The sequence below is a fragment of the Triturus cristatus genome, chromosome 10 (assembly GCF_964204655.1).
Source record: "Triturus cristatus chromosome 10, aTriCri1.1, whole genome shotgun sequence".
Lineage (NCBI taxonomy): Eukaryota > Metazoa > Chordata > Amphibia > Caudata > Salamandridae > Triturus > Triturus cristatus.
The window spans coordinates 535,628,193-535,654,776 of record NC_140593.1 but is presented as its reverse complement, the minus strand read 5'-3'; the positions used below and the strand labels follow the sequence as shown (position 1 = coordinate 535,654,776).

General features: G+C 49.5%; 1 protein-coding gene across 9 annotated transcripts in view; it reads right to left on the bottom strand.

Annotated features, from left to right (window-relative positions):
- The window catches only part of KMT2C (lysine methyltransferase 2C), a 1,736,691-nt gene that overhangs the window by 1,088,502 nt on the left and 621,605 nt on the right, over positions 1 to 26,584 (bottom strand). For all 9 annotated transcript variants that reach the window (XM_085632007.1, XM_085632012.1, XM_085632004.1 and 6 more), the window contains exon 20: positions 14,817 to 14,926. In XM_085632007.1, coding sequence (XP_085488133.1) covers positions 14,817 to 14,926 — 110 coding nt within the window. The remainder of the gene's footprint in view (positions 1 to 14,816; positions 14,927 to 26,584) is intronic.

Genomic DNA, 26,584 nt, shown 5'->3' with positions numbered 1-26,584 from the left:
CAAAAACCCATGCTGCCAAGGGGAGACAAGACCGCCAATGACCCTCCCCAGCCCTTTGGCCCAGATTTTTAAATATAATTTAGTGTCCGCGTTAATAAGTGATATAGGCCTATAAGAGCCTGGGTTCTCCTTGGGTTTGCCCTTCTTGTGGAAGATGATTATATTGGTCTCTTTCCACGAGTCTGGAATATCGCCTGTTCACAGAATACCATTAAAAAGATTTAGCATAATAGGAACAATCTCGGATTCAATACTTTTGTAAGCTTCTAAGGGGATTCCGTCAGGGCCTGCAGCCTTCCCAGCAGCAAGTTCGCGAAAGGCATCCTTGATCTCACTTCCAGTGAAGTCTCTGTTTAGCTCTTCTCTAAGTAATTCATCGAGGACTTGGCCACCATTACCATTCTCCCCCATTTGTTGATCTTGCTGATCAACTTGATGATTCTCGTAATCATACAATTTTTGATAGAAATTTTTAAAAACTTTTAGAATATCTTTAGACTCCGAATAGTTCTTGCCATCCTCTTGTATACTTGTAATAATATTCCTCGTTCTATCCTGTCTAATACGAAGTGCCAAGACCCTACCTGCTTGCTCCCCTGTCTCATACCACTTAGCCCTTGAGGCCTGATAATCACCTACCGCCTTCTGTGTGACTAATTTTTGTAGATCGGCTTTAATAATCGCAAGACTTCTTAGACTCTCCAACCCATCCATACCACTACCAATATCCCTGATATGGAACTCCTCTGCCTTCGCTAGATCTACCATAAGCCTATCAAGCTCTAACATATCCGCCTTCCTTAAACTCGCTGAGCAACTAATGGTTTCCCCCCTAAAAGCTGCCTTAAAAGCTTCCCAGACACCGTTCCTAGATGTGCTGTAGCGATTTGCGTCCAAAAACTCCCCTGTCCATTTTTTAATGTGTTCTAAAAATCTTTGATCCGATAATAGCCTTCTTTCAAAGGTCCAGTTAGTGCGACTTTTCCCTACAATATCTAAACTACAGGATAGGATCAGAGGATTATGGTCAGATATTATTCTTGGGATCTTCTTAATACAGACCTTGTTCAATTCTGACATTGAAATAAAGAAGTAATCTAATTTAGAATACTTTTGAAACGGGTTCGAAAAATATGTATAGCCCGGGTTCAGTGGTTCCTTTATACCCCATACATCTTTTAACCCATGAGAATTAATAAAATGGGAAAAAGCCCGATACACCCTTGGTTTTCGTCCAGTGTAATTCAGTGCACTATGCCAGTCAGTTGAAATATTTAGGTCGCCGCATACTATCATTGGGGTTGGCCAGTCCGCTAACTCTTTCTCGAGGAAATCAAATATATCTGGATCGTCATAATTTGACCCATAAATCGAACAGATTGTATATCCAATATTCATTTCTGCGATAACCCACCTACCCAAACTATCGCATGTAACCCTCTTCGCCCCCCCCAATGAAGTTCTACCCAAGATTGCGACTCCCCTTATCGTAGAGGTCTGTGTTGTACAGGCTATCAAATTAAACCCTCTTATACAAAGTAAAGTACGTTTAGCCCATGGCAGATGTGTCTCTTGCAAACAGATTATGTCTAACTTATTGTATCTAGCAAAGTGAGACAACTTTTGACGCTTCTTCCAATCATTCAGTCCGCTAACGTTAACAGTACAGATATTAATGTTCAACATGATCTAAGTTCCTAACCTTTCTTACCATTCGAAATCCGCCTAAAATCATCATATTTTGTAGCAAAAACTGAGACATAAACCACCCAGACAAGAAAACTACACCAAATCGAGACCATTCAAAACATCCTATCTCCCTGCAACACCAGATTATCTCTTTTTTACTTTTTTCCACCCACTCCCGATACTCCCGCCCCACTCCCCCCACTCCCCCCACCCTCCGCCTACCCCCCCAACCCCCCCACCCCCTCCCCTGCATCCCCATAAACGAGGCGCTCAGACCTAGTATGTGCATGTGATGAAAGCCCGGTCGCAAGTGAGGAGTAAATAAAACGAAACAGCCTGAAAACCTAAGAAAACCTATAAACCATGAAAGGAAGAGACAGGGAGAAAAGCGCTATAGCCTTCAAAGTGAACCCTAACAAACATGAAAGTCAGACTGCTTCTCTTTGTCACAAAAAAAAAAAAAAAAACAACATCCATTAGCCCAAAGAGTCGAGCCAAGATGGCGGACTCCTCTCTCTGAGGCTCCGGCCCGGCGGCCCGTGTAACGGACAGTCCTACCTGACCTGGGCGTCCACCGACCCTGTAAGGTGACGGACCGTGCCCAACAACGGTGGCGACGCTCCTGACCGGCGTCGGACCCCTGGGATCAGGGCTGGAGCAGTGCCGGGAGCCCGGCGCGCGAACGCAAGCAGACCGCGCACAAAATGGCGGACAGGCGAGGCGGCGGGACTGGGGCACCGAGGCGACTCAGGCGCCGAGATTGACCCGGCTGGTGGTCGCAGCAGCCAACGTGAGTGCCCAGTGACGGTGGGACCGGGACAGGATCCGAGGGGACGACTCGGGAGCTCCAACGACTCCAAAAGCGGACAGGCGGGAGAGCGCGGATCCCCTCCCCCCAGTGGTTGCGTAACGGGGGAAGCCGCGCTGAATAATCACCGGAAAGCTGACAGACTTGTGGAGCGGACCGCACTACGGGGAGACACCGGAGGACTCCCTCCCTCCCCCCCCCCCCGATACGCTGTCGGGAGGTGGAGCGGTGAGCGGAGGCGAGGAGGAGCAGCCCGCTATCCCCGAGGTCGGGGGTCCCAGTCTACGACCGGCCAGCAGGAGATGCGCAGCGCCTTGGACGGGGACACCAGCGGAAACAGAGAGGTGAGCCCTGGTGGCTGAGGTGGCCCAGTCGTGCACGCCTCCTCGACTCTGAGGGACTGGCGGACCAGGGAATGTGGGGAGTCTTTGGAGCCGGCGGCGCTAGGGCAGCGAGATCAGACTAGCTGAGAAGGACCAGCCGTGGACTGGCCCACCCGTGCATGCCTCCCCGACACTGAGGGATCGACGGGCCAGGGAATACGAGGGGTCTCTGAGGCCGGCGGCGCTAGCGCTGGCGCAGTGAGACCAGACGGGTTACGGAGGGCCAATCGGAGGCGTTTGACTCGGCAGGGGAATCCCCGAGCCTCAAAGGGACGAACTTGGTTGTCTCTCCGGGAGACCAACAATCACGGACTACGCACCTCCACACGAAGAGCAGAGCAGGCCCCATAACATCGTGAAATAACCGAAGTCCCGTGAACCAGACACGTCCACGAGCTGAGAACTGGGAGGACTGCGAGGGGTGCCTTCTAAAGGAGCGGTGGGAAGTGGCCCGAAGGTGACAGCTCCCTGGAGTGACGCAACTGCGGGGCCAGTCGGAGTGTGGACACCGGTGAGTGGACATATCCGCCTGCACGGGGAGCGTTCCCCCCCCCCCCCCCCCACATAATGGGCCGTCAAAAAACGGCAGGGATGCCGCCAGCCTCACACCAGCCCAGAACAACCGAGCCAACGCCGGCGAGACCCCCTCACGGCGCCGAATCCGTCAAGGAAGACCCCACATCCAAGAAACTGGACCAGGTTCTGGCAGCCATTGAACAATCCCGAGTGGCAATGGAAGGGAGGTTTGGCGAGTTGGCGTCAGACCTGGGCCTCCTACGCGATGACCACAGGAAATTAGCGGACAAGGTCGCGCAAGGCGCGCACTCTCTCCAAACGCTGGAACCACAGGTGCAGAAACATGACAACACGCTCCAAGATCTACTAACTCGGATAAAGGCTCTGGAGAATAAGACAGATGACCTAGAAGGGCGCTCCAGACGGAGCAATATCCGAATCATGAATTTACCGGAGGGAATCGAAGGACCCAACCCGGTCAAGTACATCTCAGATTGGATTGCCACATTCACGCCCACAGACACTCTCACCGCATTCTTCTCCGTGGAGAGAGCCCACAGGGTGCCAGCCCGCAGACCACAACCGGGCATGCCCCCACGTCCTTTCTTGCTGAAACTCCTTCATTATCAGGACCGGGACGCTATCCTCCGGGCAGCCAGACAACGGGGAAGACTGCAGTTAGAGGACAAACAAGTTATGCTGTTCCCAGACTACTCCCGCGCGGTCCAGCAGCAACGGGCCACCTTCCTGGCGGTGAAGCGCGCCCTGCGCCTAAAAAACATCCAGTATGCGCTGCTCTTCCCGGCCCGCCTCAGGATCCCCTATGGAGGGGAGGCGCACTTCTTCACGGACCCGGGAGAGGCGGCGTCATGGGTGGAGCAGCACGCACAGCAATCCGAGGACGGCCCCGGCCCCCGCCCGAAAATGACGCCTGGACGCCGGGGCCGCCGGACCCGGAGGACCCCCTCCGCGCCGATTAGCGTGCGGACCGGAACTACCACCGCCAGCTCCCCGGACCTCGCACAGATTATCGCGGAACGTCGGAGGGCCCTCCAGGCGGTGGCCACCCTGAGTCCCCAGGACAAAGGATCGGACTCGGAGCGTGGGCCTCACATCTTTAGCTCGGATGACGAACAGAGTGCAACGCCGGGATCGCGGGAGGGCTCGTTGACCCCCCCGGTGGTGACCCCCCAGACAGCGGACACACTCATTTAACAAGAGACCCACAGAGCGGATCGGCAGCGCAGCGAGCACGCACGGTCCTACAGACCGCATGGAACAGAACAACCACTGAGCCCAACACCGGGCAGGACATTTATAGACATCAACGATGCACGAGCAGCCGCCAGAGCAGGAGTCGGCAGCCACCAGATCCACTACCCCCGTGGTTACGAACTAAAGTTACACTACAGCAAACAGTTTGGGCTCATCGCTTTGCACGATGCGCCCCCAGCATTGGGACTGTTTCCCACCGTTGTTGCAGTTCACCCCCCTACCCTATGTGTTCCCTCCCCACCATTCCCGAAGCGGGCAAGGCAACCCTTATGTACGCTGTGGTGCGCAAACAGAAGGAGAGAGGCGGGCGGGGGGCCGGACGGGGCGACAGTGGGTTCCACAATACAACACGGACGTATTCACATGACTTCCCACAACACGTCTCACAACTCCCCTAACACGGACATAAAATTCCTGACACTTAATGTCCGGGGAATGCATACCGCCCGCAAGCGATATTCAGTTTATGCCTACATCAAGAGACAAAAGGCCCAGGTAGCGCTCTTACAAGAAACGCATCTGACGGCGGGGGAGGCAGACCGGCTACCGAAAAAGTGTCGGGGCATAATATGTGCCACGACCTACTCTGCAATCGCTAGGGGCGCGCTAATTTGGGTCCGGCCGGGGGTGCCGTTTAAAGAACAGAGCAGACTTGTAGACAGGGAGGGCCGCTATGCAATATTGACGGGACTATTAGAGGGTCAGCAACTACTGATAGGGAGCATATACGCCCCCAACATAGAACAGGAAGGATACTGGGGCAGGCTTACACACGCACTGGCTCACCACACATCGTTCCCATGACTCTTGGGAGGGGATTACAATTGCACCCTAGACCCACACCTGGATCGCTCGCACCCCCCACCAACCCACTCATCAGCATACAAGCAGGCCGCAGACCTCCGCAGCTGGGCAGACAGATGGGGACTAGCAGACATCTGGAGAACTCGCCATCCTCTCACAAAACTGTACTCCTTTCATTCGATCCCACACGATTTGAGGGTACGCCTCGATAGATTCCTCTGCTCAATATCGCTTCTACCCTTAGTACAGGAGTCGGACTACTTAGGCAGAATAGTGTCGGACCATGATGCGCATACAGCGGTTCTCCGGTGGAGACCCCCTCAGCCCCCGATCCCCACGTGGAGGATGCCCCGGGAATGCCTCACAGACCCGGTCTTCCGCCAAAATCTTGAAGACTATATGTAGGGCCACTTCAGACAGAACGACGGCACAGCACCCACGCGATCCACTGAATGGGACGCATTTAAGGTGAGCGCTAGAGGCCACTGCATTCAGCAAGTAATTGGGGTCAGGAGAGTGTTGGACAGGACATTGCAGGGGGCGGAAATCCAGCTCGCGGAACTATCCAAGAGGGAGGATCAGGGGGACGCCACTGCGGCGCAACTAGCAGCGGCCAAATCCTCCCACGCAACGGCGCTGCGAGACCTGCGCAAATATAATTTTCGGGCATACGCGATGCGGACACACAGAGGGTAACAGGGCGGGATCTCTTCTGGCCTGGCTAGCCAGACAGGACGCGGCACCACACCCAATCACAGAACTCCGGGCTTCGGACGGGCAACTCAAAAGTTCGCAGACGGATATCCTACACATCTTCTACGCGTACTACGCGGCCCTGTACCGGTCCCCACGGGTTAGACCCTTGGGAGACCTTACCGGTTTCCTAGACGGATCATCCCTGCCCACGATCCCCCCCGCGGTCGGGAAGGACCTAGACAAACAACTCACACCGACAGACGTAAAGCAAGCGATTAGAGCCCTAGCGCGCGGGAAGGCGCCCGGCACGGATGGCTTCCCGATTGAATACTACCACACGTACGGGACACTGCTGGCGCCACGACTGGTCTCCATATACGAAGAGGCAGTAACCCGCAAAATACTCCCGGAGTCGATGCGAACGTCGATAGTGGTGACCTTCCTGAAGCCGCACAGGGATCCCGTGCTCCCGGCTTCCTACCGACCAATAACGCTCCTGAACACGGACTGCAAGATCCTAGGGAAAGTCTTGGCAGACCGCTATAGTCAAATACTCCCCACACTGGTACATACGGACCAATGTGGATTCGTTCCCCAACGTAACACCTCACACAATTTGCGCCGCCTTTTTCACATCCAGGATCAGACGAAGGAACGTTATCCGCGGGCGGCATGTCTGGTCCTGGATCTGGAGAAGGCGTTTGATACCCTACTGTGGCCCTACCTATTTGAAGTCCTGAGGCACGTGGGCGTCGGGCCTACGCTGCTGGCCTACACTCAGCTGCTATACGGGGGCCTCACCTCCAGAGTGCGACTCGGCAGACTGGTATCGGCGCCATTCATGGTGACTCGTGGGACCAGGCAGGGATGCCCTCTCTCCCCTCTCCTCTTCGCCCTGGCGATGGAACCCCTGGCCGTAAGGCTACGGCGGGAGGGAGAGGCGTGGGGGATACCCATAGCGGACGTCACTCACTGTGTGTCATTATACGCAGACGACCTACTGATATACGTCCGCGATATATCAGCCGACCTCATGCCAATCTGGACGACACTACAGGAATATGAGGAAATATCGGGACTCAAGGTCAACTGGGAAAAATCATCCATTTTCCCTTTGGGTGCCCACACGGAACCCCTGTAAATTACGCTGGGCGATCGGAGGCTGGGATGGGATGGGACGGCCCCCAGATACCTGGGGGTGCGCCTATACCACTCCCCCAGAGACCTCTTCGAGGGAAACCACCGAGGGGCACTGACGAGCCTGCGTTCGGCGGTGGGGTTTTGGAAGACGCTACCATTAGCACCTATAGGGCGAGTTGCTCTAGCAAAAATGATCATGGTCCCCAGAATGCTCTACTACTTTGCAAATCTCCCAGTCATCCCACCACGTTCTTTCTTTCGGGAACTCGACACGCTGTTGGCAGCCCTGATATGGGGGGGTGGCCGACATAGAGTAGCGCTGCGCACACTATATCTCCCCACGACGGCCGGAGGCCTGGGAGCGCCGTCCTTCGAGTCGTACTTCCTCGCGGCGCAGCTCCAGTGGCTGTCCCACTGGACGGCGGAGCGACACGTAGGGGAGATGATCACGGAGGGAGGCAGACTGCCTTTGCCGACGATCCGCAGATTGCTCATGCCGGGATCCAAACCGGCGCGCACGCACCCGCTTCAGGTAGCTATAGCGCGCAAATGCATGATGAGGATCCACCGTATGTCAAAGGACCAGCCACTTTATTCCCCTCTACTCCCCCTTGTGGGATTCCCCCAACGGGATGGGTACTACACCGCGAGGGCCCTCCAAGTGTGGACGGACCATGGGATCACAGAGGTGGAAGCGCTGTTCCAAGAGGGACAACTGAGGACGTACGCACAACTGATGGAGTGGTATGACCTCCCCCAGGGGCAATTCCTGAAACAGACAATTGCAGGAAAGTGGCAGTCGCTTCTGGCACCCGCAAGACAGGGAACCCCCGACGCATCCGGTGTTACACACAGTGCTGCGTATGGGAGCAGGCAGCCACCTCATCACCTGGCTTTATAAAGCGATTCGGGAGCTAACGGACGTATCCCTGGACAAACTCCGGGAAACGTGGTAAGACGACGCAGGCAGAGTATTTAACGATGCAGAATGGCATAAGGCCCCGGAGTCCCCAAAAAAGGTGTCCAGGAACGCGCGATTCAAAAATATTCAATTCAATATCCTACACCGGGCATACCTCACCCCAGACAAACTTCACCGGTTTTACCCCGATACGCGCTTCGAATGTCCCCGCTGCCGTCAAGTGAACGCCGATTTCAAACATATGTTTTGGGTCTGTCCATCCATACAACGTTTTTGGGGAGGAGTACACCGAGCCGTTCGGGCTACGACTGACATTCAGACCGCTTCCACCTGGGAGGAATGTGCGCTGGGAATAACCCCAAGGAGAAAGTCCGCGAGGACACAAAGGAAGTTTATTTCCTTGGCTATTCTCCTCGCGGGTTCAAATGGGGAGCAGCAGAGGAGGAGCTGCTACGAGAAGAGGAGGCGAAGGGAGCTCGCAAGCACCCGATTTCCATGGAGTGGGCGCAGCTCCTCATCCTTTTTAAGCAAACATGCGTGACGGGGGAAGCTCCGGACATGACACAACCCATCCCCCAGGACTCGCCGGCCTCCCCCGACCGTCCCGGATCGGCGGAGGACGCAGGCAACCCATAGGACAAGCGGCGTACCTTGACATGCGAGCGACCACGGACCCAGCCCCTCCCTACGCGGCGGACAGTGGGCCCGCCCCCCCCCGCCTGACAACGAACCCCAGAGCACACCGCACATGAGTACCACCAGTCCATACATAATCTACCACGGAACCCTCTCACTTGCCGATCCCGCACCCCTTCTCCCCCTCCCGCCCTTCACACACTGCCTCCTTCCCCCCCCCCCCCCCCCGCCCTACCAAGTTTCCGGGCCTTACACCCACCCAAAGGCCCTTCCCAAGCCGCCCCGTAGGCGGCAATAACCCCAGTTGGCGGTTTACACGCCGAGGTTCTAGTTATATGACATGATAGGGAATCAGGGACGGAGGGGACCACTGCACTGACCTAACTAGGGAGGTAAGGTTGACCCTGCGCGAGACGGAAGTTGCAGGCACTACCAGGATGATAAGCAGGGGAGTCAGATAGGACCGACCTATGGAGGGCAGATTGTTCTGTCTCAGTCTATTCTCCATGTCCTCAAGTTTCCATTGAATATCTGACATTTGCGAGCAGTGGGCATCTACTTTGATTACTGCTTCGGTAGCCTGGGCCTCTGTTGACACGACCCTCTCCTCCAGGTTCGAAACTCTGTCACCTAATGTCGTACACGCCTTAGACAGCTTCCTCACGGCCCCTTGCATTTTCCTCAGGGCAGCTTGTGACTTCCTGCTATCTTGGCAAGTCTCCTCCCGGTAAGCGATGATTTCTTGATGTATTGATTCCAGTAGCGACACCTGAGATGCCTCTGAGCTAGGGCTTCCTTGCAATGGCATGGCCGATGAGTGATCCCATCTAAGCTCATGGTTAACCTGGCCCTTGGAGCCAGCCGCAGGCCTTACCACTGTAATAGGAAGCTCTTGTTCCAGATCGCTTCCTGTGCCCTGCATACTGCGATCCGGTAAGGAACTATGATCGTCCTCGTCTGACCACTCTGCATCCTCAGACACCGAGAAGAAACATTTGCTCGGAACATTTTCCGCCGGGCCCCGCAACACATCTTCTGGGATGATCTCGCTGGGAGCTGACTCCCGGTTCTCACGGTTCTCACGATTGTCTGTGCCCTGGGATACATTCTTTCCACGTTGCTTATCTCCAAATCCAGGGGGGGGGGGGGGGGTAAATGCTGCTGGCGTGTTGACCTGCTTTAGGGGTGGCACCAGCTTTATTATCCGCGGCTTCTCCGCCCTCAGATATTCTTCCTGCTGCAGGGCCAGCACCAGAACCTCCGTGAATACCCCCTTGCGCACTCCCGCCATCAGCTTGGGGGACAACAGAAGCTTGCTGTTCGCCTGCCCCTTCCATGCTCTCTTCAGTAATGGTAGGCCCCTGTGCTTCCCCAGAAACCACCAGCGGTGAGCTCCCCTTTGCCCCTTTCTCCTTGCCACATTTCGTTAACATATCAGCGATTATGGCGGAAGCCTGGCGAGTCTTACCGGCCAACTGTTGTTTCCTGACAGAGGGTGAATGGGTTGTCGCCGACTGATCTGAATCCCCCTGCACCACCATTCCTCCTTCCACTCCTCCTTTCTTTTTAGATGCGGCAGGTTTGGAGTTGATGGATTTTGGGGCCATAACAGCTGATCTAGACAAACGGGCTCTTCTTCTGGTCATAGGGGGGCACAGACTGCCAATATCCAGAACCTGAATAAGACTCCTCTCCCCGTTTCTGCACGTCAGTTCCACACGGAGCTCCGCTCCGTTCCGCAGCCTCCGCCCACAAACAGCATCTGAACGCCAGCAGCGGGAAGCGCGAGCCGCCGCAGCAACCAAAGCTCGTAGGAAGGAGCCACCTGAGCCACGGCCGGTAAACGAGAGGATCAGGGCGTCATTATCGGTACTTAAATCTTAGGTGAGTCCATGAACGGACGCGGGTAGCCTTGATCCCTGTGTTCTGCCAGTTGCATCTTCGTCCACATCCTCCTTGCGACCTGCTACTACCGGCCGCTTCTACGCGGCCGCTATCTTGCCTCTAAAGTCGATATACCAAATGCTCTCTATTGTGGTAGTGTGGGCGAGCAGTGAGACTTATCATTTGGTAGCGTTATGCATTTGTTGTGCTCACAGAGGGAATAAATAAGAGACACACTCAAGAATAAATCTGAGACCACTTTAGAAAAATAAGTTGTATTTTTATATACATTTTAATGTCAAGAACTTTGTTAACAATTAAGTACTTTTTAAAATACTGAATTTTGCAGGTAAGTAAAACAGTCACTTAAATGCGCCTTTACACACCATCCTTTCATATGGATGGAAAAGGCATAGCTAGCATACTGGTATTTGCGATCAGCTTCTAGGGGTCTCCTTTGGAACTTAGCGTCGTAGAAGGCCAAGGTTCAAAGTACCACAAGTAGTTACTCCTTACCTGCCCTGGGGCATCCGGTTGCAGAGGTGCTTGTAGGGTTGGTAGCTAGGCGCACTACGCTGGTAAGGAGACACACCTAGAAACAGACTGCAGAGGGGGACAAATCCGGGAGCTCCCAACAGTGACCTTGGGTCACAAGGGACAAGGGAGCAAGGGGGCACAGCCGGTTTGCTGGTACCTAGGTTGGGGCAGTAGGGGGCACTGTGAAAAGGTTGGCTTGGATTAGTGCATCCTAGAGACTAGCGGTTGCCAGTCTTGCCGGTTGAAAGTACATAATCAGGACAGCTGGGCCACTCTGGAAGTGGGTCTTGCAGTGCTGACGTCCCTCGAGGGCTGCTTACTCTTGGTGGTGTTGAAGTCCGGAATGGAATCTCATGGTCTTTTTTTGCTGCAAGGGGTCCGGTACCCTAGGTATTGGTCCTGGTGTCCCCTCATTTGGTGGAGTGGGGGGGTGGCACAGATCTGACCTTCAGGGGCACAGGTACCTCTTCCTGGGGGGATGCAGCGTCAGGCTGGCAGGTGAGTGGCAACTCGGTGAACTGGACTTAGCTTTTTGGTGCCTGCGGACTGCAAGGGAGTAGCTCCTCTACTCCAAGGAAGATTGCTGGAAATTTGCGAAAGGCTGGCAGTTTCCCACAGTTATTAGTAGCTGGTCAGCTGAAGGACGAGTCACTAGCCACGATTGTCGAGACTTGGTGCAACTGGCAGGGTTTGACATCAAAAGTCCATAGTCATTCTTCCGTTCTCGCTTTTCTTGCGACTCTTCTTGGGGTCGCATAGCAAAGGTGGCAGAGGGCTTTGAAGGCTCCCCTCTTGATATGCTGATTGCTTAGCCATCCTGTTTGGGACAGCACTTTAATGTTGTCCAAGATGTCAAGGGGCCTCAAGTTTTAGTTAAAAAATGTAACCTATTTTGGCACAATTATGGGCTGGAAATTGACGCTGACAAATCGAAGCTTATGGTATTTAAACTCAACAAGTCTTTCAAAGAGAACATTTTAATTCATGATTCAATATTGAAGCGATTTCATACATTTGACTACATTGGATTCAAATAACTGGAAACCCCGATTTAAAAAAAGTTAGCTCATTCGGAATCACAAAGCATCAGCTTTTCCAAAGGGTGCGAGAAAAAAAAAAAGCAACTACCCACTAGCCCCGGTAGTTGAGAGGTATAGGGCCAGAGCAGCGAGTGCAGCACTGCCTGGACTGAACTGTGAGTTGTTGTAGGGCTTTCTTGTTATTCAAGAGGAAAAACTAATTGAGTCTCTTGATTGTCCCTTAGTGTCCCAAATTTGCAGATCCGCTCAATTATTGCTTTATCATCAATTAGCCATTCAGCAATTTTAAAACCTCTACTCTACAGGACTTGTTTGTAAGTCATTCAGGAGCTTGAACCCTACAGAATAGCTCTGCAAGGTACAATTCATAGATCATAAGTCCATGAATTAGGTATCTCTCATCAAAATATGGTGTGAAAAGATAGGTGTAAGTAATTTCTAGGAGAATCCTACCAGAATCCCACATAATGAGCACAACATATTAAAGGCCTGATACTGAGAATGTGATTTTTTTTTATATCAGATACAACCATCTACCACTAGAACACTTTATACATATCACAATCAGGCTGAGCATCTTAACTTTGGCTGCTTGTAATAAGAGGTGGTTCAATTCCCTATCAAAATCTGTTCGATGCCCAGTCTGTAACACCAGTTCTGAAACCAAGGAACATAAGTTATCTTTTGCAGTGCATATTGCACCCATGTCTAGATGATTAATTGTGCCCCTCTGCAAACTCCTAGCGGTGAGAGATCGTCAATATGTCCTGAAGATTTGTACAATTGTTACCAGCCCTTGAGTTACATTTTCGGTCTCTAAATTGCTGGAGTCGACTTGGCGATATAGAGGGAAAACTTTAAATGTGCACTGGTGCTTTCGTTGACTCTTTTCTTTATCTCCTTGCATGGAATATATTGATTTTTTCTGTTTTAAGTTTGTTCTTTGTTGATGGATTATATGGTCTGATTAAACAAATAAAAAAGGAATACATAAGGAGGGGGTCTAGGGCAGCATAAAATATAACAAATTAAGAAATATATAGCTTTCCTAGGGGGGACTGGAATCCTAGGTCATCAAACCAGTTTGGGTGAGCACAGTTTTGCCTTAACAAGAAAGGAAGTGAATGCAAGTGTCCTTTTCTGAAGGTTTCCAAATTCATCACATAAGAGTGGTGACATTTTGAAAAGCTTCAAGCTGATCACAGCTGCATCAGGATTTTAGCTGTGAGTAACCTGTAGTAAACTGGGCAACGTTTTGGGGTAAAGACTTCCCACCACCTCTGCTAGGACTGCTATATCTGAAGGGGTCATGTTTACACTTCAGAGTATTTCTGCAACCTTCATGTGGTGTGGAATTTGTCAGCCTCAAAGTGCATGGGGCAGAAGTGTTGAACAGACGAGCCACACAACATCTGGTGTAATCTGCTCGTTGGGAGACTAGTCACCACCCAGTCAAAGCATAGAAATAAACCTGGAATCTTCATCGGTTGTTGAGTTTCACCAGTCCAAACAGTCTGCAGGATAGAAAGAATGACACAGTAGCCCAAAGGACTCCGCTGAATGAACTCTAAATCAAAAAGGATCCACCAGCCACTCATATCTCAAGGACGTATGTTTCTCAAAGATGATCCAAGTGAGCCAAATGCCTGATGGTCTTCAGGGACACAAAATGAGCACCAGAAAGTACTGTGTGCATGAAGCAGACCAATGTTGCACTGGTCCCTGTAAAGATTTTTTCTGTTGGGACTGACAAAGCCAATTTCTAAATCACTGGTATCTTGAAAGTGAATAATCCTGTCAGCACCAATATCTAAATCCTCGACTAGGAAAAGTGGGAACCGGTCTACTGCCTCCGGCAGAAACAGATGGACCAAAGAATCTTCTCTGCCATGAGGGGGGTAAGGTAGGCACACAACCCAAAGAAACTCTGAAGTTTGGAAGCAGTTAACTGTGCCAGCCTTCACAAAACGACATACTCTCATTCAGCCCCTCCGGCCTGACTGAAGCCGTAGGTAGCCCAGAGCAGGGAGTAGTGCTGTATTACTGGAGTGGGAGGGCACCTCTAAAGGCCACTTGCGAAAAATGCAGTTCAACTCTGACTGGCCATGCAGAATGGACTTTGAAATGCTACATCATTTAAGATTTGTCATTTTGGTCTTATTTCAATTATAAAAATACTTGTTTCATTTTACTAAATTAGTTTGGGATTTTTGGATGATTTCTTCATTTGAGCATTCTTTTTGCACGTTTGCACATCAGATCCAGAGAAAGCCTACCACCTTGTGCCAAGTAGCTTCTGAAGGGCACACTTCATGAGGTCAGGGAGACAATGCTTATCTGATTAGGAGCTAATTTACCTGGCTTTCTACATTATTATTATTATTATTATTATTATTATTAAAGAATTCCATTGAGAATAGGCGTAGTATCATCCCTATGCAAAGGGGGAAGAAGAAAGACGGTATGGTTTTCAAACAGTCACTTACCGTGAGTTGGCGTCACATATGGTCTACACATTGTACAGTCAAAACCACTGTCAGCTGCATTTTCCACTTCCTCCTCTGTGTTAAGACTCTGACAGCTTGCATGTAACCACCTAACAACAAAATATTTAAGTCAGGATGATAAAAAAAATAGTAATAAAATCTTTCTAGAGAACATATTAAACTGTACGACCTGAATAATATTTGTGCTACAAAGTCTAGTTTATCAATTTCACTACTAAAGATGACAGTGTTAGGGTGAAAGATGATGTGTATACAGGATACTTAACATAGTGACATTTGTAATCTGAGCCCTACTATTCCTCTTCCACCATAATCATGGCATGTCACTCTTGATAATGGTGGGCACCGGAGCACTTTTGAAAACATGGACCTGCCTACATCCAAGCACCATCCTTCAAACATGTCCACTAGGGCAACAAAACTACAACTCTACATTAAAGACCAAGTTACATATAGGCATAAACAAAGAATGGGGGTGGTCTGGAGGAAGGGATCAGTGCAGGACCATCAGAGCAAGTCAATAAGGTAAGCAACTAATATTTTGTCCAAATGTTTGAGAAGGTTCCATACAGTCTATGAATATAAACTTATGAGTGTAGGAAAGTGCCACTTTTTGTATGGTCGCCCCTCCCACTTTTTGCTCCAAATGCTGATGGTTAGTCTGCTGCCCAGAACCCAGTGCCTGTGCTCTCTCCCAAAATTGTTATGTTTGAATTGGTAATACCAAATTGGCAAACACTTGACTCCCTTATAAGTCCCTAGTATATGGTACCAAGGTAACCAGGACATAGGTGGTAAAAGGGTCCCAGGGCTGCAGCACGGTTGTGTGCCACCCTGAGCAACCCAAGCAAACTACTGACAGCAGGTCTGCCATTTTAGACTGCAGGAGCAGTGCAAACTGCTCAAACTTGACTGTACCCTCAACATGTATTTTCTATAATATATGACAGACACCCCTAAGGTCGGCCTCCTTACTGAAGGAGGCAGGGTGCAGTATATTAAAGGTGAGGACATATAAGTGTACACCTGTATGTCCCTATAGTGGCGTTCCCCATTGAAAACTACTATAAGTGTTAGCATTCCTTAAGATAACATGGGCAGCCACCCGGGTACTCATGAACTCCATTAGGGTAACACTAAAATATGCCAGGTTTGGTATCAAACAACATGCATTCTCACCCCTGACACAAATCTCGTGCCCGGGCTGACATGGCAATGAACACAGGTGGCGAATTTAGAGGTTGTCCACCTGGTTGCCCCAGCTTAACTGGGTTCTGGCTCACCAACCCACACTTTCTTGCTGCAGCCAAGACACGATTCTGACCTCCTGCCAGGCAGTGTGATCACTCCCAGGAGTCAGGATAAAGGCTTGAGCAGGAAGGAGGTTACACCTCCCTCCTTCCAAGCAGGATAGTGAGGTGGCACATCAAGGCGTTGAGCTTCAAAGACTGCACCACCTCTGATATGGATCAGGGCTGACTCCCAGTGGAGGAAAAAGCTCTCTCTGCCCCAGGCACATAGGCACCTGGGCAGATGGGAAATTAGCTATGCAAGGAGGTGTACACCCTCAGAAGGCTAGCCACATCTCCAGGGTGAGCAGCCTGGTCTTTACACCACAATTTGATTGTTGCCATCTTTTGGAGTGGCAAAATAGAGGGCTCTGGATAGAAAAGGTGACCTGCACACTTCCACCGACACCCCTCCCCCTCCCCCCCCCCACCTCCTCATGTTGTCACCTCAGGGGCAGACTAGCTGCAGGGACTAGCTGCCCATTGGCTACTAGTTCCCACACCCCTAACTCCCCATTATCTATGATTTAGGAGACCCCCATGACACCAGAACCTCAGATCTGAACAACTTGCATCAAGGAAGGACCAAGAGGAGACCCGTGTAATTGACAACAGGACTCTGCCAACCCTCGTCCTTGGCAAAAATGTGGCACTCTCAATGAGAGAGACCCAAATGGAAGCCCAAAACACCCTAAGATTCCTGTGGACTATTGGCACTAGTCCCCTGCATACTACAGGTAAAAACACTCGCCAGAACCAAAGAATCGCTGGCCATCGGGCGCTCCGTGGGATCCCCCAAATCCAGTTAGCCCAGTGTATTGTGGGCACTGTAGTCTCGCCTATCTCGAAGTTTCAGGACGCTACATCACTCCCCCGGACCCAGTGAAGTCCCAATACCTTTTCACTGTGATTACCGCTGCCAAGGCGTGTTGGTCACCAATCCAGTAACCGACCCCCACACTCAATGGAAACACAGTGCAACCATCATTCAACGTTAGCAGTTGTGGATCGGTCGTCTTTTTGCATACCGTTTACTGCAACCCTGTAAGGGTTCCACATAACTCGATCTGCAACAGACTGATTGTCACTAGTGGTTTTTCCCATTGACCGTAATGTTATATTGTTTATGTATTTTTCTGCACTGATTTAATAATGCTTAAAAAATCTGTAACTCAAGTTACATGTATGCTATTCTGTTTTGGTGCCTAAATTATGATTAGAAAACACTATTTGTATAAATTACTGACGGATTCCTCTCGAGTCATGTCGATTACTTATCGTCCATGTTGGTACTCTGAAATGCTTAACACGGTTGTAGGTGACTTTTTAGAAAAACAAAAACAGAAACCACACATTGGATGAAACCAATTCATGGCCAATTTTAAGAAAAGACAATTTTAAGGAAATACAAAAAAATCGAAAATTAAAGGAAACATTTTGCATTTTAAAGGAAAGATAATTTTAGAGAAAATCTAAAATTAAATTTATCTTGGGTGGAATCTAGGACTACTGTGGGATTTTTGAGTTTAGGGAAGGATTATGTTTAGGGTGAGGAGGAGGTTCTTCGAGGTAAGAATTAATTGGTGTTGGGGCATAGAATGGGATTTTTAGGCTTCAGAGATGGGTGGAGTGAAGAGGTGGTGAGGGCTTTTTAGGGTTCACGGTAGAGTGGTGTTTAGGCGTGTGAGGTGTTTTTAGGTTTCAGGGACGGATGGGAGTGTATGGGTTTCAAAAGAATTTAGGGTTCATGGATGGGCGGAGTATAGGACTGGTGAGGGCTTTTAAAGGTTCGATTATGGGTAACGTGCTGGGGTGGTAAAGAGTTTTTAGGATTCAGGATGGGGTGAGTTTAGGGTAGTGAGGGGTTTTAAAGATTCAGGAACGGGTGGAGTTTAGATGTAAAAAGGTGTTTTTATGGTTCAGGGATGAGTAGTTTAGGGTGATGAGTTCTTATGGGTCATGGATGGCTGGTGTTTAAGGGAAGTGAGTTTTTTTTGTTTTTTTTTTTAGAGTTCAAGGAAGGGTGGAGTTTGCACGTGCTGCAGTGTTTTAAGCGGTATGGGAGGGGTTTAGGCATAGAAAGGGGTTCTAGGGTTCAGGTATTAGTAAATTTGAGGTAGTGAGTGAATTTAGGGTTCATGTTTGGTGGATTATTGAGGTAGAAAAGGCTTTTAGGCTTCAGGGCTGAGTGTTCTTTAGGTGTGGTGAGGAGTTTTAGGGGGCATAGATTGATAGTATTTAGGGGTTGTGAGGGATCAGCAATGGATGTGGTTTACGGGTGGTGATGGCTCACAGAATTAGAAGCATCCAGAGTAATTGTTTGACAATGTAGACAATATAAACATGAAATAATGTCTCCTGAAGTAAAGCACTGAAATACATATATCCAACACAAATGTTTCTGAAATTAAGACTTGCAATCATTGCATTTACATAAAGAAAATAAGCATTCAAAAGCCAACTTTGACCAAAACGACTTTCTATGAATTGGTTTCTACGAGAAAGTAAATGCTATTCATTCTGAAAATTTCCATTAAACAGTTTAGATGAAATGTTTTCTCAGTAATGGTATTCCATGAAATAATTTTTCTATGAAATCACATACAAGCACTTAACACATGTTTCTTTACTAAAACCTGACGGATCCTTGCCAGTCTACCAGGACTGAGCTAAGGCTTTATTAGTATAAATCCAAAGAACATCTTTGTGGTATTGTGATATTATTACATGGTAAGGCTACCCAGCCATACCATGTAATATGCCACTTTCGTACAGGGAGGCAGTGAAAAATGACACTACAGAGGCTCCTTCTTTGTAACTAAAGAGGCCAAGCCTGAGATGTTTCTCACCACTGGTTTAGTAACCCATGTCTAATGTTCTCAGATATCCAGAAAGTGTTTCTAAAAAATTACAGAAAATAACCTATGTTGTTGCTTTGCATATGAAATCCAGCAAAACAGGTCACGAGACACTGAGGATTTAGAAACCAAGGTTTTATCTAGAAAAGACATCCCACACACGTTTTACTAGAACAAAAAAACCAGAGGAAGTAACCAGAGTGGTTAAAGATAGAGCAGAACATGTCGCTGGAAAGACTCTTGCGCCACCTCTGTCATGAATGCAGGTGCATTAATGTCCGTTTGAGTGGAAGAACCCTCACTGAAAAATGCTCTAGGACAGTGGTTCTTGAACTTTTTGACTTTTATGGACCCCCAGTCAATTGTTTAGTTTCATTAGTCTTTATTCGGTTATGGTATTGACCATAAAAGCACATAGTAGAATATATTACAATCAACAAGCTTAAAAGATACATAAAACGGTAATGAATACCAATCTCAACCGAAGAATTTCTTTTTTTTTACATGTGTAAGCAAATAGTTTTCCATTTTTGTAAAGCATATCTTCTCAGTTTAATGGCAGCAGAGATATAATTAAGAACAGAAACAAGTTTTGGGGGAAGATAAACATTTTAAGAAGATCATCCCTTCTTGGTAAGATGTAAAGAGCTCATACTTTAAAATTGGACATAAAAAATGGGCTCTCAAAGTGTGATACAAAGTGCAAAATACCATGAAGTGCACCGTGGATTGGGTAGTAGAATTGTCACATGGGCAACATGGTATGGATGCAAACCAGGATTCTGAAAAGGGACAGGCGACGTAGAAATGGATTGTTTTTAGTCTAAAGCCTTGTCAGATAGATTCTATATTCCAGGGTTCTGTCCCAGGCCTTGTGGAGATTGGCATATAGCTAAAGACTGACACCATATCTAACGCTCTCTCTATTCTAGCCTCCTCTCTGTGTGAGAGGAATTTGTGCTTTACTAAGGCCTTAGTTTGTGGTCCAATACCGTCTCCGAAATAAAAGAGTGTTCTTAGTTCCAGGTCAATAAAAGTGTTCCTAACGTATGCCAACCATAGAATGGAACTATTACCACTTGAATTTAGACAATCACTCAGAACACAGCTGGAAAAACCAGACTCAGGGGTACTCCATATTTCGACCCAAAGTAAAAGAGGAGCCATTTTTACAGTCTTCCAAAAAGCCCATGCCCAGTTCGAAATGTGAAAAGAAACTTGAGGTAGATTTGGGAATAGATAAAAGCCTGCAAGGAAACGTATTTTAGGTAGCCTGCATTCTTCTCCGGGGCTTTGTAACCCCACACGCCTGCTACATATGTTCTTACTGCGAAGCTTTTACTCTTGTAGAGTTAGGTCATCTCCTTTATTGGCTTGTGGCCAAATATTTTTGCAAATCTAAAAATAGATTCGCACACAACCCCACTCTGTGTGTTCTTTGGTGTATTAGTCTCCCTGTGTCAGATCAGCTTCTAACAAAATACCTAAATAGTTAAACTTGGAAATCTTGGCAATTGGGGTCTCCCCGATAGAAAAAAAAAAGTTTAGCTTTACAGTTTTTAGGGCCACAGGTTAAAAAAAGATTTGACGGTTCACTTTTAAGTTTATCATAAAAACATTAAAACCATTTTAAAAGAGTTTGCAGGCCATTAGCTGTTTGTGCAATTAAAACTGTGCCATCTGCGTAAAGAACTGGGACTGGACCAGAACAAATTCTAGGGGTATCATTAGTACAAAAGGCCAAGGCTGTATCCAAAGAATTATTGTAAAATAAATACACATAACAGAGCTAATTTACAGCTCTGCCTAAACCCTCTTCCCACCTTTATGGTGTGTGTATACTCTCCATGAAGTGTGCAGCATACATTGGTAGTTGTGTCTCACTGTTTCTTCCTGTCAACCAAGTTGAAAGCACAAGCAAAGTCCATAAATGCCATATGAAGGACAGCTCTCTTGCCTTTGACATACTTTCCCATAATAAAGGATAGATTGACTGCTTGCTCGGTGGTCCCTAAACCCAGGCGAAAGCCATTTTGAACTTTTGAAGTACCATAATGGATTCTCTCCAGGAATCGACTGTGGCCTCCCTAAGGAATATGCTACTTACCAGTATGCATCTGTTCTTGGCATGTAGAGCTGCAGAGTTGTACACTTAGCATAGGTCGCCATCTGGTGTTGGGCCCGGATGTTTGCAGTTTGTTTTTCTTCTTGGACCGTCTTTGGAAGTCACGAGTTTGGTGACTCCTCCTTCGGTCCGTACTGCGCATGGGCTTCGGCTCCATCCTCAGATTGTTTTTCGCCAACAGGGAAATGATGGAGCGTAGTAATAACAGTGAGAAACCCATGTGTGTTGTATCTAAATAAGATGGACTGGAACGGATACAGGTAGCCGGGGAGGCGGGTGGGCGTGTACAACTCTGCAGCTCTACATGCCAAGAACAGATGCATACTGGTAAGTAGCATATTCCGTTCGAGGCATATGAGCTGCAGATTGTACACTTAGCATAGATTATATAGCAGTACCCAACCTTAGCGGCGACCACCGGTATCCGTTGCAGCTGTTTGAAAGAGTGTTTTTAGTACAGCCTGGCCCACCCTAGCTTGCTGCTGGGAATGCACATCTACACAGTAGTGTTTTGTGAATGTGTGCGGTGTAGACCATGTGGCTGCCTTGCATATGTCATCTAAGGGTATATTCCCTAGAAAAGCCATAGAAGCCCCTAACTTTCTTGTAGAGTGGGCTTTAGGGGGAACAGATAATGTTCTCTTTGCCTTCTGATAGCAAATTTGTATGCATTTTACAATCCACCTAGCTATCCCTGATTTTGAGATGGGGTTGCCTTTATGTGGTGGAGAAAAGGAAACGAACAACTGTTTGGTCTTCCTGAAGGGTTGCGTTCTTTGTATGTAATATAGCAACGCTCTTTTCACATCTAGTGTGTGTAAGGCCCTTTCCGCAACAGATTGGGGTTGCGAAAAGAAGACAGGTAATTCCACTGATTGATTGAGGTGGAAGGGGGTAATGACTTTGGGCAGGAACTTCGGATTAGTTCGAAGTATGACCTTGCTGTGATGCATTTGTATGTAAGGTTCCTGTATGGTGAACGCTTGTATTTCACCAACCCTTCTAAGGGAAGTGATAGCTACAAGGAAAGCTGTTTTCCAGGTGAGAAATTGTAGCTCACATTTGTGCATTGGTTCGAAGGGCGGACCCATTAGTCGTGTAAGGACCAAATTTAGATTCCATACAGGGGAGGGTGGTGCCCTGGGAGGAATTACTCGTTTGAGGCCTTCCATGAAGGCTTTAATAGCGGGCACTCTGAAGAGTGACAAATGCTGTCTGTTTTGTAGATAGGCAGCGATCGCTGCTAGGTGTAGGCGTATGGATGAATACGCCAGGTTACACCTGTGAAGATGGAGCAGATAGCATATGATGTGTTGTATGGATGCATCTAGAGGGTTGATTGTATTGTTACGGCAGTACATTACAAATCTTTTCCACTTTGCGGCATAGCATGCTCTAGTGGTAGGACGTCTGGCTTCCATGATGATGTTCATGCAATCAGGGGGAAGGTTAAGGTACCCGAATTCTAAGATTTCAGGAGCCAGATCGCCAGGTTGAGCTGAGCTGGGTCCGGGTGCCTGATTTCTCCATGGTTCTGGGTTAGGAGGCATGGGGAAAGGTGCAGTTTTTGATGTGGTACCACTGATAGTTGTAGTAGCGTGGTGTACCACGGCTGTCTGGCCCACGTCGGAGCTACCAGAATGAGTGTGAGGGAGTGCTGTTGTAGTTTCCTGACCACTAATGGAATTAGTGGGAGAGGTGGAAAGGCGTATGCAAATCTGCCTGACCAGTTCATCCATATCGCATTGCCCTTGGACAATGGGTGTGGGTATCTGGCGGCGAAGCTTGGGCATTTTTTGTTTTCGTGGGTGGCGAAGAGGTCTATTTGAGGATGCCCCCACTGTCGGAAGAATGGGTGAAGAACTTGTGGATGCAGTTCCCATTCGTGTAGTTGTTGAGTCTGTCTGCTGAGCAGATCTGCTATGGTGTTTTGTACGCCTGGAACATGTTGTGCCAGGAGAAAAATGTTTTGGGGAATTGCCCATCTCCATATGCTCTGGGCTAAGCGGGAGAGCTGGGGAGAGTGTGTCCCCCCCTGTTTCTGTATATAATACATCGCAGTCATGTTGTCTGTGCGAATGAGGACTGCTTTGCCTGAAATCTGCTTTTGGAAAGATTTTAGGGCTAGAAAGATCGCCAAAAGCTCCAGATGGTTGATGTGGAGCGTTTTTTGCTGTGGCGTCCATAGACCTTGCATTGTGAGGTGTAAGAGGTGCGCTCCCCAGCTGGAGAGCGATGCGTCCGCTGTTAGAGTCACTTGGGGAACCGGGTCCAGGAACGGCCGTCCCTTGGAAAGGTTTGTGGTGTTCCACCACTGCAGAGAGTGATGTGTGCGGCCGTCCACCAACACCAGATCCGTCAGCTGACCCTGGGCCTGGTTCCACTGTTGTGCTAGGCACTCCTGAAGTGGACGCATGTGGAGTCTTGCATGGGGCACTATGAAGATGCAAGACGCCATCATCCCTATGAGCTTCATAAACACTCTTGCTGGTAGAGAGTGTTGAGGAAGGAATATTTTGCGTAAGGCTAGAATGCTTGTGATTCTGGCTGAGTTTGGATAGGCAATACCTTTTGAGGTGTCTATGGTGGCCCCGAGATATTGCTTTGTGTGAGATGGTATGAGGTGGGACTTTTGGTAGTTCACCGTGAAGCCTAGCTGATGAAGCAGTTGGATGGTGCTGTTTGTATGTTGCACGCATTGGTGGTAGGACGCGGCTTTTATGAGCCAGTCGTCTAAGTAAGGGAAGACGTGAACATGTTGACGTCTGAGGTGTGCTGCTACTACTGCTAGGCATTTGGTAAACACCCGTGGTGCAGTGGTGACCCCGAAGGGGAGAACCTTGAATTGGTAATGTTGCCCGTCCACCACGAACCTGAGGTATTTTCTGTGAGAGGGGTGTATTGGAATGTGAAAGTACGCGTCTTTCAGATCCAGTGTTGTGAGAAAGTCTCCCTGGCAGAGGAGTGGGAGGACTTGTTGTAAGGTGACCATGTGAAAGTGGTCTGAATGTATGTAGGCATTTAGAGGCCGGAGATCCAGAAAGGGTCTGAGGGTCTCGTCTTTCTTTGGGATTAAGAAATATAGGGAGTAGACCCCTAGATTTCGTTGATTGTCGGGTACCTGCTCTATGGCGTGTTTCTGGAGGAGCGAGAGTACCTCTTGTTTGAGCAGTGTGGAATGCTCTTGGGACATTGGACGGTGCCTTGGTGGGATATTGGGTGGGGTAGATGTTAGCTCGAGGCAGTACCCTGACCGAATGATTTGGGTCACCCATTTGTCCGATGTTATGGACTCCCATACGTGGATAAAATCTTGTAGTCTGCCCCCGACCGGAGTGGAATGGTCTGGGGGGAGCGAAGGGGAGTCATTGTGCGGGTGGGGTGGCAGAACGGGTATTGTTGGTTTTGCCCCTGCCCTTATTGTTGTTGCCTCTGTAACCACCTCTTTGGTTGCCCTTTGAAAAGGTATTTTGAGGAGGGGATTTGTAGGAGGTAGAGGCATTATCGGTGGAGGAGCCTCTACCTGTGCCACGAAAGGACGAGCGTCGAAAGGAACGCTTAGAGGCTTGGGTCTGGAGCGCTCCCATAGACTTCGCTGTGTCTGTATCTTTCTTCATTTTTTCGAGCGCTTCGTCTACCTTTGGGCCAAAGAGTGTTTGCTGGTCAAAGGTGTGATTAAGTATTGATGTCTGGACCTCAGGCTTGAACCCTGATATCCTGAGCCAGGCATGGCGGCGAAGCAGGACACTGGTGTTTATGGCTCTAGAAGCAGTGTCTGCTGCATCGAGGGCACACTTAATGGAGGTGTTTGTGATTAGTTTGCCCTCCTGTATCAGGTCATGAGCTTGGCGTTTGTATTTCTCTGGAAGGTGCTGCATAAGAGCCTCTAATTCATCATAGTGTGCTCTATCATATCGCGCAAGCAGTGCTTGTGTATTTGCAATGCGCCACATGTTTGCAGCCTGGTAGGCGGTGCGTTTACCAGACGCGTCCAGAAGTTTAGATTCCTTGTCTGGTGGTGGGGCATCTCCTGAGGATTGGGAGTTAGCCCGCTTTCTAGCTGTGGAGACAACTAGGGAATCTAGAGGAGCAGGGCCCTTGATGTATGCAGGGTCTGTGGGTGCCGCCTTGTACTTCTTCTCTATTCTAGGGTTTAGTACTCTGGCTCTGACAGGGTCTTTGAATACCTCTGTAGCGTGCTTGGTGACACCCTTAAGCATGGGTAAAATAGCAGTGGAACGATCTTGTAAATCAAATGTATCCAGTAGGAAGTCTTCTTCCACTGGTTCCGTGTGCATGTCCACCCCATGGTAGTGTGCTGCTCTCTGCACTAAATGGTGAAACCCTAAAGAGTCCTCTGGAGGAGACGGCCTTGATGGGTATAGGTCGTCTTGAGGTACATTGGGTACATCAGGGTTATTATAATCCTCCCATGGATCTGGGGTCCCTGGTGGAGTGGGATCCATTGGGGCGTCCCCTGGGTCATTGTCCGGGTCCCCGTCATCCGGGTCTGGGGATGGGGCCGGATCGTAGTGAGGTAAAGGTGGAGGGGGTGGTGGTGGGAGGGGGGGTGGCAGTGGGGAGGGTACTCTAAGGGGAGAAGTAGCTGAGTCCCTCTTTTTGGGTGGAGGAGGAGGAGCCGGAGCCTCAAGGCGACGCTTCTTAGTAATCACAGTCAAAAGGCCAGTCTTTGGATCTCTGGACAAAGTCTTTTGTAAAGGGTCTGGTGTAAACAGAGCCAATGGCGCCGAGTCGTCTGTCGGCACCGGCGATTTCGGAACCGGAGGTTTCGATGTTCTGTGTACGCCCTGCTTTTTGGAGGTCTCCGTGTGTTTCGGCGTCGAATGCTGTTTCGGCGCCGGAGCGTCGGTGCCGACCGATTTCTGTTTGTGTTTGGTCGGCGCCGAGTGTCCAGGCTTCGGCACCGGTGGTTTCGGAGTCGAGCTGGATTTTGCAGGCTTCGGTGCCGAGTGGTGTTTATCGGCACCGGGCGTCGGCTGGCTCGATCCCGAGCTGCCGTGAGACTTTGAGTGCTTCGACACCGGGCCCGAAGGTGGGGTGATCGAGGCTTTGGTTTTGGTTTTGCCCAGGCCGGCAGGCGAGGGAGTAACCGGAGTCTCTTTGGTTTTCGGTGCGGGGCTGGGAGGGGGCATTGTACTCACGGCCCGCTGTCCTGGTGTTACGTCCTCCAGGTCGGAGTCGTCGGCCTCGGAAGCGCTGACGATGTCTTCTCCCAGTTCGGTGTGTGTCTGCCCCGAAGCTTCGGCGTCGTCTCCGAAGATGTCCGGTGGAGCTGTCGAGGATGAGTGCGCCATGGTGCGTCGAGCCCTTCGATCTCGGATCGTTTTCTTCGATCGAAAAGACTTGCAGGCGGGGCAGTCTCGAGCCTCGTGTTCCGGAGAGAGGCAAAGGTTACACACCTGATGGAGGTCGGTGTGGGGAAATTTAGACCCACATTTTGGGCACTTTTTAAAC